Source organism: Austrofundulus limnaeus, unplaced genomic scaffold, assembly GCF_001266775.1.
Source record: "Austrofundulus limnaeus strain Quisiro unplaced genomic scaffold, Austrofundulus_limnaeus-1.0 Scaffold83, whole genome shotgun sequence".
Lineage (NCBI taxonomy): Eukaryota > Metazoa > Chordata > Actinopteri > Cyprinodontiformes > Rivulidae > Austrofundulus > Austrofundulus limnaeus.
In genome coordinates, this window is record NW_013952485.1 from 1,032,100 (window position 1) to 1,045,963 (window position 13,864).

The window sequence follows — 13,864 nt, forward strand, 5'->3', positions numbered from 1 at the left end:
CACTTACATATTATGCTTTTATAATTATTAGTTGTAAAACGGTCACCAGGCAATATTATCGTTTATCGCAATAAATTTTGAGACAATTAATCACCCAGCAAAATTTGTTATCGTGACAGGCCTAGTGTGTGTGTGTGTGTGTGTGTGTGTGTGTTCTCTGCTTTTCCCTGCCAACAAAAGTAATTCAGTCTGTTTAGATTTGATTTTAGGTGTGATTAAAATAACCACTTGAGTTTTTCTTTGCAAGATTTCTCCAAGCTGTTGAATTTGCTGTTTTTGTTTTGTCACACATTTATTCATGACATCTTAGCGTTGCAGCAGATGTGGTTGATTCTGGAGACTTCAATTTAATAAAATTTACAAACTAGGCACACATATTTGAAAAGAGTCAGATTTTTGGACAACTTTTTTWTGAACAAAAGGACAATGTAGTTCTGATAAATCAGTGGAGATAAATGGTTTTCAGTAAAGCTCATGATGATTTCAGTTCTGTAAAGCCTCGCTGATAATGACTTGATTGACAGCAGCCTTTAATAATCAGATGTGATTGTCTCCTTTTGCCTTTCCTGCAGGCAGGTGATATTTATTTATCTGCCTTGTCTCTTACTCTTCTTCAGCAGCTCATTATTTTTTTCACACTTGCTGAAATAATTTTCTGTCATGGCCATCGTAAAAAAAATTCATCTGTCAGTCGGTTGTGCAGAAGGACACACATATCACACATACCATCAACTGTCTGTCTCGCCATAAAATCAGCTTTCATTAACATTTTAAAAGTGGTTAGTGGGAGGTTATGCAAGAGGAAAAGCACAACTTGCACATTTTTTGTTAATAGTAAACTGTGAATGCAAGTGATGATGATGATGATGATGTTTGAACCTTGTGCTTTTCAGTAGAATTCTTCCAACAATGGCAGATTGTGTTTGAGAAGTAAAACATGTAAAGCACATAAATCATGTGTCACACATAGTTGTTCTGCTAAATTAAATGACTACTTTATCAATGCTTTTTCTTTTTAACTTGATTTAGTCCGAAACATTTAAGAATTACAACATATTTATTTTGATTTTATATTGTAAAAGATTTAGAAAAGGGCGTGACCATTTGTAAACCTGTATAAATGTTTTTTATGTAGTTTAATTTATTTTATTTATTTTTCTGTTGTTTAACCAAACAAATCCCATTCATGATCTAGTAACCAGTAGGCATCAGGTGATTTATTATGTTTTATTGTCACAGTCTTTAGATATTAGGGCTGAACTGTATCAACCCACTTCCAGGTAGAGGCTCATTCAAAATCAATCAAAAGAGGTATGGGATTTATTTATTTATTTATTTATTTATTTATTTATTTATTTATTCATTCATTCATTCCAACAAATATTTTAAAAAACCCGGTAATTAGTCCAAGACCTTGACATTTACATCAATGTTTATTAGTATTTGTCAGTCTAACACACAAGCTTTATTTCAGCCTACTGCTTTGTCTGTAAAACATGTTTTTTTTTATTCTCTTAAGACTAAAGGTCATAGTGTTATATCTAACATGTTTCTGTTAAAATATTAAATGTCAGTAATGTGTTATGTAGTATGCAAGTAGGTGCCCAGGAGTAATTTCTCAGTCTCTTGGCACCTGGAGATCATCTGTTAAAGGAGACCAATTATGGGTCCTAGAAATTTTTATGGTATGTCAGTGGGCTATCCAGACCATGTTCATTCAATTTAATGCACAAAATAATTCTCAGATAATAAAATTTCCCATTTTCTAGTTCTGCCTGCTCTGACCAGTTCAGAAGAGCTGTTTATGTTAATGAGCTCTGTTGGTAACGCCCTCCAAAAATCTGTTGACATTAACTCCGCCCTCCAAAGCCAGCGTTTACGTTAGCATGGCTAATAATAGCAGAAGCTCCGTTGTACAATCATATGAGAGATCCAGACGCCAAGTTATGGTCCCAGCTTCTTTTTTTTTCCCCTCCCCCTCCTCTGCTCTGTGCTCTGTTACCAGAGCAGGGAGCAGCAGCGGTCAAAATACCTCAGAAACTCAAACAAATAGGCTTTAACAAGGCTTTGATAAGCTAAACAATAGAGGTACATGAGAAAATGTGTTCATAATGAACAAAAATAAATAAATAATTAAATTGTGTCCGCACCAGTCTCAAACACTGGTCTCCCACTCTCTAGTCCAACACTCTACCCATTGCCCTATTGGAGGCTTGTTGTCAAGTGAGCTGCACATTGCATAACAACACGGTGATGGTTTWTTATACTGAGGAGGTGGAGTTTCACCCGGGGGTTGAACGCAGGTTCTGGTGGGTTGTCGTACGGCTTGTGACATCACAAAATAACGGAAGTATAAAACTTGTCGTTAATATACAATAAAAATACATTTACTTACAGTAAATATGCCCCTGGTTGCATTTTTTTTTTGGTCCTAGGACTGTTTTTAAGAAGTAAATACCCAAAGTTGAGTAAAAAACCTTTAAAAAGTGAATTTTGCATAATAGCTCTCCTTTAATGGTTGATTCACATTATTTAAAATAATCACAGATTTTTTTTCCTCCTTTAAATCCTTTCAAATATTTAATATAAAAAATAATACGAACAGCAAATTTTCCATGACCACAGAGGTTTGTACACTTGATTAAAAACATTAACCCATCTGTATGGTGCAGCAGACCATCATCTGCATACAGTGTTTGACCACAGGCTCTCCGGAGACCTTTTCATCATCATCATGTCCACATCGCGTCCTTGGACCCTCACCATACTGAATATGTTTAGAATCTGAGTCTTGGGAAGTTTAGGCTTCAAGAGAAAAATCTACATAATTTTCATGTTTCATTCATGCTTATCACTGAATATTTGTCCAATTTGCATCTGAAGTGTCGTGTTATGATGCACGAGGCTGACTTGAAGAAGGCCGTGAGAAGGAAGTATTTACATCTTCTGAGTATTCGTTGTGGAAGAGGCCTCAATGATTTTTTGTTTTCTGTTTTTGTTCTTAATAACATTCTGCTTGGTTCAATTTACATTACMGACTCTGAATTATCACCACTGGGCTTTCTGCAGTAATCCATGCAGTTAAGGCAAAAATATGAATTTATTTTTAACGATACTGTATAAAGTAGTGGTATTTTGCAGTCATTTCTTTCATACAGAGGATTTTTCCCTAGCAAGTAATCAGTTGTTTGTAAAGAAACCTGAGGGGGGGGAAAAGAAGAAAATGTTTTTTTCTTTTCTTCTGAGATTTGGGCGTCAGCAGGTTGTTTTTCTTTTCTTAAACAAAGAGCATCTGAACTTTGCAGGAGCAGAGCTCCTGGGACTTATTAGCTGTGTTGCCCATTTTGCAGGAAGGAGTGGAGGTGAGAGTGGCCAGAATCTTCAACACATTTGGTTCCCGGATGCACATGAATGATGGACGTGTTGTCAGTAACTTCATCCTTCAGGCTCTACAAGGAGAACCTCTCACTGTATGCATTTTCAACCTTTGCTTGAGACACACATCAAAGATTTTGTTTTAGTCCAAATTGCTGATTTTGTGCTGCCTCATGAATTTGATAAATATTAATGTTCTGTAACTCAGCCCTTTAAACAGGTTATTTTCTGAAGAATAATACATWTTTTAAGACATGGCAATAATATTCCATCTGTTGTTATTTTAGGTGTATGGTGCTGGTTCCCAAACTAGAGCCTTCCAGTATGTAAGGTGAATATTAAACCTTTCTGTTTTCAATCTCAAACACATCCTAATAAAATACCAGTTACTATAGTTTATAAGAATTATGTTAATTATTAAAAACTGTCATCTTATTATGCTGTGGTTTTTACTTCCTGTTAATTAATTTGATATCCTCACATCTCAGTCTCACCACATTAAAAAGTACAGTATTTTTTAAAATATTTTGATTTCATTGTAGTGTTTTTTGAACAGACATTTTACAGGGTGGTGGTGATATCTTTTTAATGTGTTTGTGTTCAAGGTGTCTCTGAGTTCAAACGTTCGTTATCAGGTTGTTTTTCTGATGAGAATGTGATTCATTTCAGTGTAATAGAGAAATCAAAGAAACAAAGCATTGAAGTCTCTTTATCATGAAACCATGTATCACCACTGGTTTTAGTAAAATGTTCTTGGCTGAACTTTTCCCTAAGAACAACTCTTTAAAACCTCGAACGCCTTTGGAAAAACAAACTATTTCTTTCACTGCTGACACAGAAAAACATTCAGATTTTCTGCCTCCCTAAACATAAATAAATTTAAAAAAAATCTTCACTTACTGGCAAAAATTAAAAGTTCTCTTTTTAATTAAAAGAATGTTCAGAAAAAAAAGGGGGAATATCACATTTACAAAATTGTTCTCTTGAACAGAATAAAACTTATTTTGTTAATTTTCATGGAGGTATGTCAGATTTGGATACATTTTAAAGTCCTCTTGTGTGTTGAATAAGAAAACATCTGGTTTGCTCATATAGTCCTGACTGTCCTGCCATAAATACTAAATGTGTTTTTGCCTTTTTTTTTTTCATTAAAACTATACAAGTTTGGAAAGTAAACAAATTTTTTTTTAATATTGTACCTATGTGTAACCCCTTGAAGAATCAATCTGCTGCCGTTTCTTTACTACAGTGACATTGAGGTAAAACTCAGACAAATGAGGCATTTCTGTAAAAAGTAATGTGAGCTCTGCTGCACACRGAGCCGTAACAGTTCCTGTTGAGCCTCTGCTTCTGTTGATTAAAAGTTATTCAGCTCTGAGTGAAACATCAACAAAGGAACATTATAAAAACCCTTTGGTGTCAAACATCCTCCGTTATTTGTGATATTAAATTCATATAAGTTTGTTGGAAAAATAGCTGTGAATATCTGAACTGAGTGCTCCACAAGAAATGTGGTAGTTTCTTTTTTCAACAGTCTCTTAAGAATAAATTAGTGTTTCACGAGTGAATGAATCTGTTCTGCAGTTAAATTTAGGCTGGTAAAATGCTACGAGACGCCAAGGTCAGTGTACAGTTTTTTTCCCCTSATCTTCAGTTTCTAGTTTAATTGTTCCCTGTGAGGGGTGAAAGTGTACGGTCAAATTGGACTGACTAGATGGAGAGAAAAAAGAGCTGTGTCTGACATTGATGATGTTCTGGTTAGTTTTCATGCCATCAGTTTATTGGGAAACTTTTGTTGTTCTTAAAAATGTAGATGCACTTTTAGCTGTCTGTCCATGCTGAGCTGAAGCATGTGTGTCGAACAGAAAATTTCATCCCATACTCAAACCAGAACACAAGTCGTCTTATGGTTGTATGAAAAAGTTATGAACAAATAATATCTGACTTATTGTAGACAATTCTTTGATGTGAATGAGTGTTGGGTAAATAGTTTTAATTATGATCAGGCAACCAGTTAGGTTGAGACCAAAGGTGATCTCTGCCATCTTAGAACAACACAAATATAAAAAAAGGTTTATAAAATACCATTTGCATAAACAGCTGTCATTTCTTTAGTGGGAGGAGTTTTATAGTGACTTCTGTCTAATTTGGTCTTAGTTCCACAAGTCAGAATCAAACTTAATTTCTCTGAACTGAGACAATTCAAAGAGCTTTTTACAATAAATAGAAAAATAACTGATAACTTCTTCAGCAGCCTCTGTTCACTGTAATTGTAAAGAAAGGTAATTCCAGTGAACTAACCCTACAAGTTGTTCAAGCATGAGTTTCAGTGTTTCTTGTTGAAAGTGATTTTCACTGATGTGAAGTGTCCTTCCTGCTTCTAGTGATCTGGTGAACGGCTTGGTGTTGCTGATGAACAGTAACATCAGCAGTCCAGTCAATCTGGTGAGTTCATCATACTTTGTCCAACAAACAGTGAGGTGTGTTTTTTCTTGTTTGCACTGATGTAATGAAATGGTGGGTTTTCAGGGGAACCCAGAAGAACACACCATACTGGAGTTCGCTCGCCTCATCAAAAGCCTTGTTGGTAAGAGAGCAATGTTTATCTCTGGTCCAACTTTCAGAGCACAGCCCTCAGTGCTTCAAAGAGGAACAATTAAAATAGTTTCAAATTCTTACATGATTTATTTTAATTGTCTCAGAATTCTCTCAGGAGCATTCTATTAGTTTCAGCTGACGCTACAGAAGAGTCATTTCAGTGTGTTGATCTCTTGTAGGGAGCCAAAGCCAGATCCAGTTTCTATCAGAAGCTCAGGATGATCCTCAGAGGAGAAGACCTGACATCAGAAAAGCCAAAATGATGCTCGGCTGGGAGCCAGTGGTATGTGTGATGCACCACAATCAGCTGGAGGAATCTGAGCGCTTCACATTTCATCTGCACTTRTTACATTTTACTGAAAAATGAAAGAATCTCAAAGAAAAACTCAGACTGAATTAGTTGGAAAATACTAAACTGATGTTAAGTTCTTACGGCTAAATTTACATAAAGATGTGCAAACAACAAAAGTTAACATTTACAATGGCATTACATTTTTATTTGCTTGAAATAAAGATGGTTAGATGAGAAGAAAATAGTTGCTGACCGGTCTGTTTTACAAACTCAAGTTGTTGCTACAACTCACAAATGTTTCTGAAATATCACAAAGAAATCTGACATTTTTCAGACAAAAAAGTTCAGTTTTTTAAGCGATATTGTGCAGAGTCAGTATTTTACCTGTAGTAGAAATCACTCAGAGCAACATCAGACTGGATGATCAGAGGTTCTCTGGAGAGTCCAGTTATTGTAAAAGTTACAGAAATAGTTACATTGTTCAATTTTACACCAATGAATGTCTGCAGTAACCAGATACAAACCAGGAGAAATAAACCTTTCTTGCTATCAGAACGATTTAGGAAAAAGTACAATTGTGGAAAATCAATAAACACTGTAAATGTTTGGATTTTTACACAGCCTTCAGATAGTTTTTCTGACAGGTCAAAGTTGATACATTCCACTGGCATTCATATTAACCATGTACTGACCAGTGTGTAGGGTTGGGAAATATTAAATTGTGTCCATGAAAAACTATCAATCAATATTTGCCACTTTGCAATTAATGCAGTTAATGACAGATGATGATGATGTTTTATGTGTGACATTCCCTATCAAGAGCGCATGTGAGCCTGTGTTGAGTTACTAAAACTATACGGCCACTTCAGATTGTGGTAGGTGGGTTTCACTTCACAACAAAAGACCCTGTCACTATAACATTTTAGACAACTTATGTCAACTTCTGAAAACTTTTAAGACATTGAATAAAACATGGCATGACATGGAATTAAAAAAAAGTAACTGGAAGCCTTTTTAGGCGTGTACATACTGTAATGCTAACAAACTGATCTAATATCAAACTTTTATTAGTGATTTATACAAAGAAAATTCTCATAAGTTGTCTAAAATGTTAGTGTGACAGGGCCTTTACKAAYTTATCTTGTTGAAAAAAGGATGTTATTTTGACTGGTTTGTAGGTACTTTAGAACACAACACTGATTTAGTCAAAAACATGCAAGTCACCTATTAATCCTCATTTATTGGTTAAATGCCACAATTAATATTGATTAATGTTTGTGTAGAATAACAAAACGTCTGATTTGCTCATGTAGTTCTGGCTGTCCTGCCATAAATACTACRTGTGTTTTTGTCTTTTTTTGCATTAAACATATGCAATGTTGTAAACTAAAACAATCTAAATATTGGACCTATGTGAAACCCCTTGAAGAATCAATCTGCTGCGGTTTCTTTACTGCAGTGACACTGAGGTAAAACACACAAAGACAAATGAGGCATTTCTGAYTGTATAAAGTAATGTGAGCTCTGCTGCACACACAGCCAACAAAAGTTAACCAATATGTTTTTGCCAATATTGCCCAACCCTGCCAATAAAGGTTCTGCTGCCTTAATTGTGTAAATTGTGTAAACCRTCTAATGCAAAAGTCAGACTGTCTTATAATTTTTGAAATAACTATTTAATAAACATGTTGTGTGAACAGGTGCCGCTGGAGGAAGGCTTGAATAAAACYATCCAGTACTTCAGCAGAGAGCTGGAGCACCAGGCCAACAACCAGTACATCCCCAAACCTAAAGCCGCCCGCATGAAGAAAGGCAGACCCCGACACAACTGAAACCACCCCACYCCACACTCCTCTACAAAACCCCAAACACAAGACTCCTCGAGGAGCAGCTCTTTGGAGTAACGCTGCTGAATGGTGCACTTTTTGGAATGGTGCACTTCCTGTTTGTAAAAGAAACAAAGATCAAAGATGAAGACATGGTTTTCTTTCAGCTTTTATTTTTTAAAGCTAGTGTTGCCTTGTGATGGAGCTGCAGCTGTGTTGTGGTGAGGCCTTTTTTTTCTTTTTTTTTTCCTGAAGCTTATGTGACTGAATCTAGGAGGCAACAAATGTAATCCTGAAATCCAGCCTACATTTTTATTTGAACTTTGTGTTTTTGCTATTTAATGCACCTCAGTGAGAAACCTGCAAGCAGCTCAGACTCTGCATCCACAATTTTTTAAAATCAGTTTTATGTTTTGTGAAGATGAGCTGCCTTGGTTTGTTGCTTTCCACTGGACGTGACTCCCAGCTCTGATGACCGTACCCTGCAGCGCACAGCAGGCTCCAGGCAAACCATGTTCAAGAACTGTTGCCACATAATTATGGTCATCAAAGCCATTTTGTTTGTGAAATGTCAATTAAGGATGTGCGCTATTCTATTGATGTAAAAATGCTATTTTAATAAAATATTTCTAATAGTTTGTGAATGAAATTGACAGTATTTGTGTGTTTATTGGTGTCTGTAAACGTGCAGACCCTCAGAGACCCAGACGTAGATTTGAAGGTGATTTAATTAGTTCAGTTTCAAATAGACAGGCGTTCACACATGTGGGTGTAATCAAGACGAATAAGATGGGAACACTTGTGAAGACTTTGTCAGGTGTAAAAAAAGAAAACTATCACATYGCATTACTTGGAAAGTCAATTTAATTTCCTCCCAAGTGATGGCAACACACTGTGTGTGTGTTTGGAGTTAATAATAGTCGTAGTTGACGTTGGCGCCGTGTCTGTAAGAAGAGGTGTCACGAGGGCCGATGGGGGAGTTTTCATCATAATGATGCTGCCGTCCTGGGTCATTGGAGCGAGCGTGGTCCATCCAGTACTGGAGGTCAGTCTCCAACCTCTAAAGGAGAGAAAATATACTCGTTAAAAACTCAAATCTCACTGATGTRTATATAAATATTTTTTAAAAAAAGCATTCGATAAGACTGACAGCAGGCATGACTACGGCTGATGGACGCAGATGAAAGTCAGACGTTGAAAAGGACAATCTTTTGACAGCTTTGACCTTTCTAAGGAAGTGACGGTTAAATGGCWTATGCACAAGGTGTCGTAGAATAATGTGGGAGAAATACAGCTGGAACACATCAGGATGTTAGAGATGCAGCAGGAGGTTATTTTCTGCTTTCATTAGCCGTCCTTTCTGTCCCAAGTGAACACGTGACAGGAAGAGACAGATTTAAATGCATGTGTGAAAGATGAGATGATGTTTTCGTTATTCATTCACTMATGTTAACATTTGGAGATGAAAATGCCTTAAAAATGCCAGAGCAGATTTTTGTTTACTCGTTTTCTTGACTTTCTGCTSTTTAGATGAAGACTGAAAATGTGTTTTGTGTGGAATGTGGTTTTGATTTGCTTTTATTGATCATATTTAAAAACCAAGGTATCACCTTTCCCCCTCAGAAACTAGCAGCAGTTAGTGGGTTTATGTATCCATCAACCAAAAATTCCAACTCCTTTTTGTTTTAATTGTCACTTGTTTAAATTGTCAAATCTCATTATAGTTAAATCTAACTTCTAATGAACGARACAGTGGAAGCCTGCTTGCCAAAAGTATTTGAGTTGTTGGAACAGGCAGGACTCACCGCCTCGTCGTAGCCCATGGACATAAACTGCATAATCCACTGCTGGACGTCGGGTCGGCTGCGATCCCAAAGGTTCCTCTTGGTTCTGCTCAGCTTCGCCAGGAACTCTTGGGCCTTGGAAGGAGGGATGGCAACAGCAGACTTTGATGGAGCACTACCAGCTTCTGCCACTGGATGGAAAGAATTCACCAATGATGCAAAAAAGTTAAAGGTCTGCACCAGAAAACAGATTTAACAACAACTCTTTCACTAATGTTTCAGTGAAGTTACCATCTCTTTTCTTTAAGATCTTGAGTAAATGGTTGTCACTGGATGCATCTGTACAGAGGAGTCAAAACAAAATGAGTCTGAAGTCAAACTGGCTCCGAACAATAAATATCTTACCTGTTAGACATCTCTTTGAATTACCTCAATCTGGATAAAGAGACTTTCTGACCAGACTGATGAGCTAAACACTGGTCTGAGCAGGACCAAATTAGATCATTTCCATCTGTCTATTTAGAAAACTTTATCACCATCAATCTCTTGTACATTTATTCTGACAAAAGTACTGATGTTCCTGCACCAGATGTGCAGCTTGAGCCCAGTATAGCGTATTGCTAAACCATATAATCCAAAACCAGCTGCGGTGTAAAGATTTGTTAAAGTTTGTGTTTAAATTAAGTTTTAAGCTGTTAGAAAACCATCAGTTGTCTTTTTCTCTGAGCTGAGGTGATTCAAAGAGTTATCTACAACAGGTAAGATGTTAGTTGTTTATGAGCTTCCCAGTATCCCTTTAAGGGTAAATTATAAAACACAGATTGATCAAATGCAACTAAATGAGTATTAAAGCAACCAAATTTTAAAAAAATATACAACAGTTTTATTGATCATAACGGTAATCAAACCTCCACTCTGATTTTCAGAAACCTGACAGCACTGAAAACCTAATTGTTTTAGTTTAACTTTTGTGAGTTTTATTAACCAGATTAATTCGTGCAGTGGTTTATGATGTCATTCTGAAATCAGAGGTAAGAAGAGAAGATGCCGGTGTGCCTCTAAGGAAATAAGTTTATGTTCGCTGTTATGCTGTTATCACAGCAGTGTTACTTTTAATTTTAGTTTTATTGTTCAGATACACTCTATAATTATTTTTGCTCCGTTTAAAACACAAACTGCATAACTGAAGGAGATCTGTTGCACTAGATATTAATAATTCATTTTTCAGTGTTTCTGTTTGTTGACAAATTAATTTCACTGAGTTTGGAGTTAAAAATATGAAACTAAAGAAATAAAACTGCAGATGAATAATTTGATGATGGAAACAAACATGATGATGATGATGTAACATTTCACTCCCACAATGACACAACACAGCTGAACTACAACTACAAGGGCACTTCAGGACTAAACAGTGACCTTTCTTTGATTGGATGTAGACTTTTTTTTTAAAGCCGTCCAGCTTTAGCAGCTCACTTTCTAACAAACTCAAGTTGATGATTCTGTTCAGACTGAACCACAGCAGCCACAGTCGGATTTATTGACTTGGCATTTTCTTTGTGAAGTTTTTATTGATCGACTCTGAAGGGAGAACGGCACAAAAAAAAGTGTTTGCTAAAGTTTTCATTTCTCTTGTTCCTCAACTCATAGATATACTGCTGACTGACAGGTWCAAGAATACCACTCAAACACACACGAGCAGTCAAAGCTGAAATATTAAGTGCACAACTTTAAAAATCTTGACTTGCAAAGAAATGTATTTTATAAAAGTGGTTATTTGCACCATCTGCAGTGAAATTTTCTGCATGTCAGAATCGTTTCAACAATCCTCAGAATCAGAAACATGTTTCTTCAGTTCCCCTCCTGGTTTCTGATTCATGATTCTGCCTGCATGGACCACTCCATCTTTCCATTATTATTATTCTTTTGCTTTTCTCGACCACTTTGGCAATCTATTTCATTTATATCTTTGTGTTTTTAAAGAGGTTTCCTTCAAACAGAATCCTAATTTAATTGATTAGTCACTCAGTTCTGCAGAAATCTGCTCTGACAATTGGGTTGATTACAAGAATGTTCAAAGACTTCTGGGAAAATGTGTCCTTCAGGATGAAGGGAAGTGAGCTCTTTACAGTCAGGACAGGTTTCTAAGATGTTTTTTTTTTTCAGAGAACCTCTGGCGTCAGAGGTTTATAATTTAAAAATATAAAAGATTGCATTGAATTCACTCATTTCTCCCGTGGCTGTGTGAATCCACAATAAGTTGGGACGATTTGATGACGTCTTTTAAAACGAAATGTCATTTGCTGGAGCATTTAGCTTTAATAAAGCATGAATTTCCAGCTCTGGTGCCAGAACCGTGTTTCCTGAGGGCAGGTACAAAGCATATGTTACTGAAATATTTTCCTTTATGCTAACATTTTATGAACAGTCCAGACACGTTGGATCATCTAACGCAAGTTTGATTTCTGCACCTGGACTCAAAACACCTGCAGGCAGCATTTAACTTCTGACACTAAATCTCTTGTTTCAGTCTGGAACATGTAAAATATCTTTCAACACTTTTACACACATACAAAAAAACAATTTTTGTACATGACTGAGCTTAGGTCTTATTTATACTTTTTTTGGGCTCACATGAAAAAATGACCAAAAAAAAAGGCTAATTTCAGCTCAAAACTGCAAACTCACAAAACATGGGAACGATTGTAGATTATTTCAAACCGCACCACTTTATTAGAAAAAAAAAACGTGTCACAAATTGTTGCACATATTAAATTATTTACATAGGAATTGCAAATTGTTCTTAAATGTTTTTATTAATTAATTAATTATTACTTTTCTTGACTTCCTATAAAAGATAGACCTGTCGACTGAAGTGTTGAGTTTTCTGAACGTCCATCTATTTCAAACACCAGCTTATGTCATCTAAATGTTTCCCTCTGACTTTTCATTGTTGAATTTAGTGGATTTGTTTTTCATTTATAAAATAAATAAAGTTTTTACTTAACATTTTTCCTTTAAAGTAACACAAATGGAAAACATAGCTTTGTAAGACATTTTGGCAGGATTAAATATAATTTTTTATTGCATTTGCTCTTCTAAATTAAAGATGAAGCTGTTTGTGTTTGCAGAAACTAGACAAAAAAACAAGATATCTTAAAAAACTTTTCTATTAAATAGGTTTTATGCTTTCTAAGAACATAGAGATATTTCCCACTGAGACAGCCCTCCACCAGAAAGAGACAATTATTCAAACAGAATTAATTTATGATTAATGTAAAGTAACAAAACTAGCAGAGGGATAATAAAACAGTTTTTACCTCTAAGAGCTGTTAGTGTCAGCAGCACAGCCACCCCCATTAACTTCACCCAGAGCTGCTGGGACGCCATGTTGGACCCACTCAGTCAAAGGCAGCAAATGTGCACAAAATCTGCTCTGAGACCAGAGGAAGAGGTGGGAGGGGATCCAGACTTTCCATCTGGAAACTGGCCTGTGGCAGTGGAATGTCTCTACCTCTCTGCCTGCAGAAACAAAACCGCAACTCAGAGCTTTTTTTCTTCTTCTTGAAGGAATTGTTGCATCCTAAGTAGTTTTCCATTCACACATGCAGGCAGCACATAAAAAGCAGGCAGAACTGAGAAAAGAAGCAGTTACATTTAATCCTAAGGTAATCTAAACATGACATATTTTTACATAAAAGTATATTTCAAATCACAAATCCTGGATTGTGTCAGATATTTTAAAGAATGTGTATGAGTAGTAAGGAACATTATTCGTGCCAGCATTTTCTTTAGTTTGKGTCAGAAAAATACAGTTTCCTTCAAAAGTATTGGAACAGCAAGTCCAATTCTGTTGTTTTTGTTGTACACTGCAGACATTTGAGTTTTTTTTATTTTTTTTTATGGCCTCCCTTCTCCCCCTTTAGCCATCCTCTCCACACCATTATTATGTTTTTTTTTATAATAATAAGAGAAAAAGAAGAAAAAAG

The 13,864-nt window shown here is 36.0% G+C and overlaps 2 protein-coding genes across 4 annotated transcripts in view; one reads left to right on the forward strand and one right to left on the reverse strand.

Moving 5' to 3' along the window:
* The window catches only part of uxs1 (UDP-glucuronate decarboxylase 1), a 35,690-nt gene extending 26,950 nt beyond the window's left edge, over positions 1–8,740 (forward strand). For both annotated transcript variants that reach the window (XM_014011653.1, XM_014011655.1), the window contains 6 exons: positions 3,351–3,470; positions 3,663–3,706; positions 5,760–5,820; positions 5,905–5,962; positions 6,153–6,256; positions 7,966–8,740. In XM_014011653.1, the coding sequence (XP_013867107.1) occupies positions 3,351–3,470; positions 3,663–3,706; positions 5,760–5,820; positions 5,905–5,962; positions 6,153–6,256; positions 7,966–8,097 (519 nt within the window). In that variant the 3' untranslated portion in view covers positions 8,098–8,740. The remainder of the gene's footprint in view (positions 1–3,350; positions 3,471–3,662; positions 3,707–5,759; positions 5,821–5,904; positions 5,963–6,152; positions 6,257–7,965) is intronic.
* A 61-nt stretch (positions 8,741–8,801) lies between these two features.
* ecrg4a (ECRG4 augurin precursor a) lies at positions 8,802–13,338 on the reverse strand. 2 transcript variants are annotated; one of them, XM_014011656.1, is made up of 4 exons: positions 13,196–13,338; positions 10,167–10,214; positions 9,897–10,066; positions 8,802–9,151 (listed from the first exon to the last, which is right to left on the reverse strand). In XM_014011656.1, the coding sequence occupies exons 1-4, from the start codon at positions 13,263–13,265 to the stop codon at positions 9,002–9,004; spliced, it is 438 nt and encodes a 145-aa protein (XP_013867110.1). In that variant the 5' UTR covers positions 13,266–13,338; the 3' UTR covers positions 8,802–9,001. The 2 variants fall into 2 exon arrangements, with proteins under 2 accessions (XP_013867110.1, XP_013867111.1); XM_014011657.1 differs by lacking the exon at positions 10,167–10,214 and having other exon boundaries at positions 13,196–13,295.
* Positions 13,339–13,864: the final 526 nt, after the last annotated feature.

Excerpts from the sequence above, each read along its gene's own strand:
- ecrg4a (XM_014011656.1), bottom strand. The coding sequence starts at position 13,265 with ATGGCGTCCCAGCAGCTCTGGGTGAAGTTAATGGGGGTGGCTGTGCTG. Across the intron at positions 10,067-10,166 it reads GATCTTAAAGAAAAGAGATG|TGGCAGAAGCTGGTAGTGCT; the intron begins GTAACTTCACTG and ends CTTTCCATCCAG. Across the intron at positions 9,152-9,896 it reads CCATGGGCTACGACGAGGCG|AGGTTGGAGACTGACCTCCA; the intron begins GTGAGTCCTGCC and ends TCTCTCCTTTAG.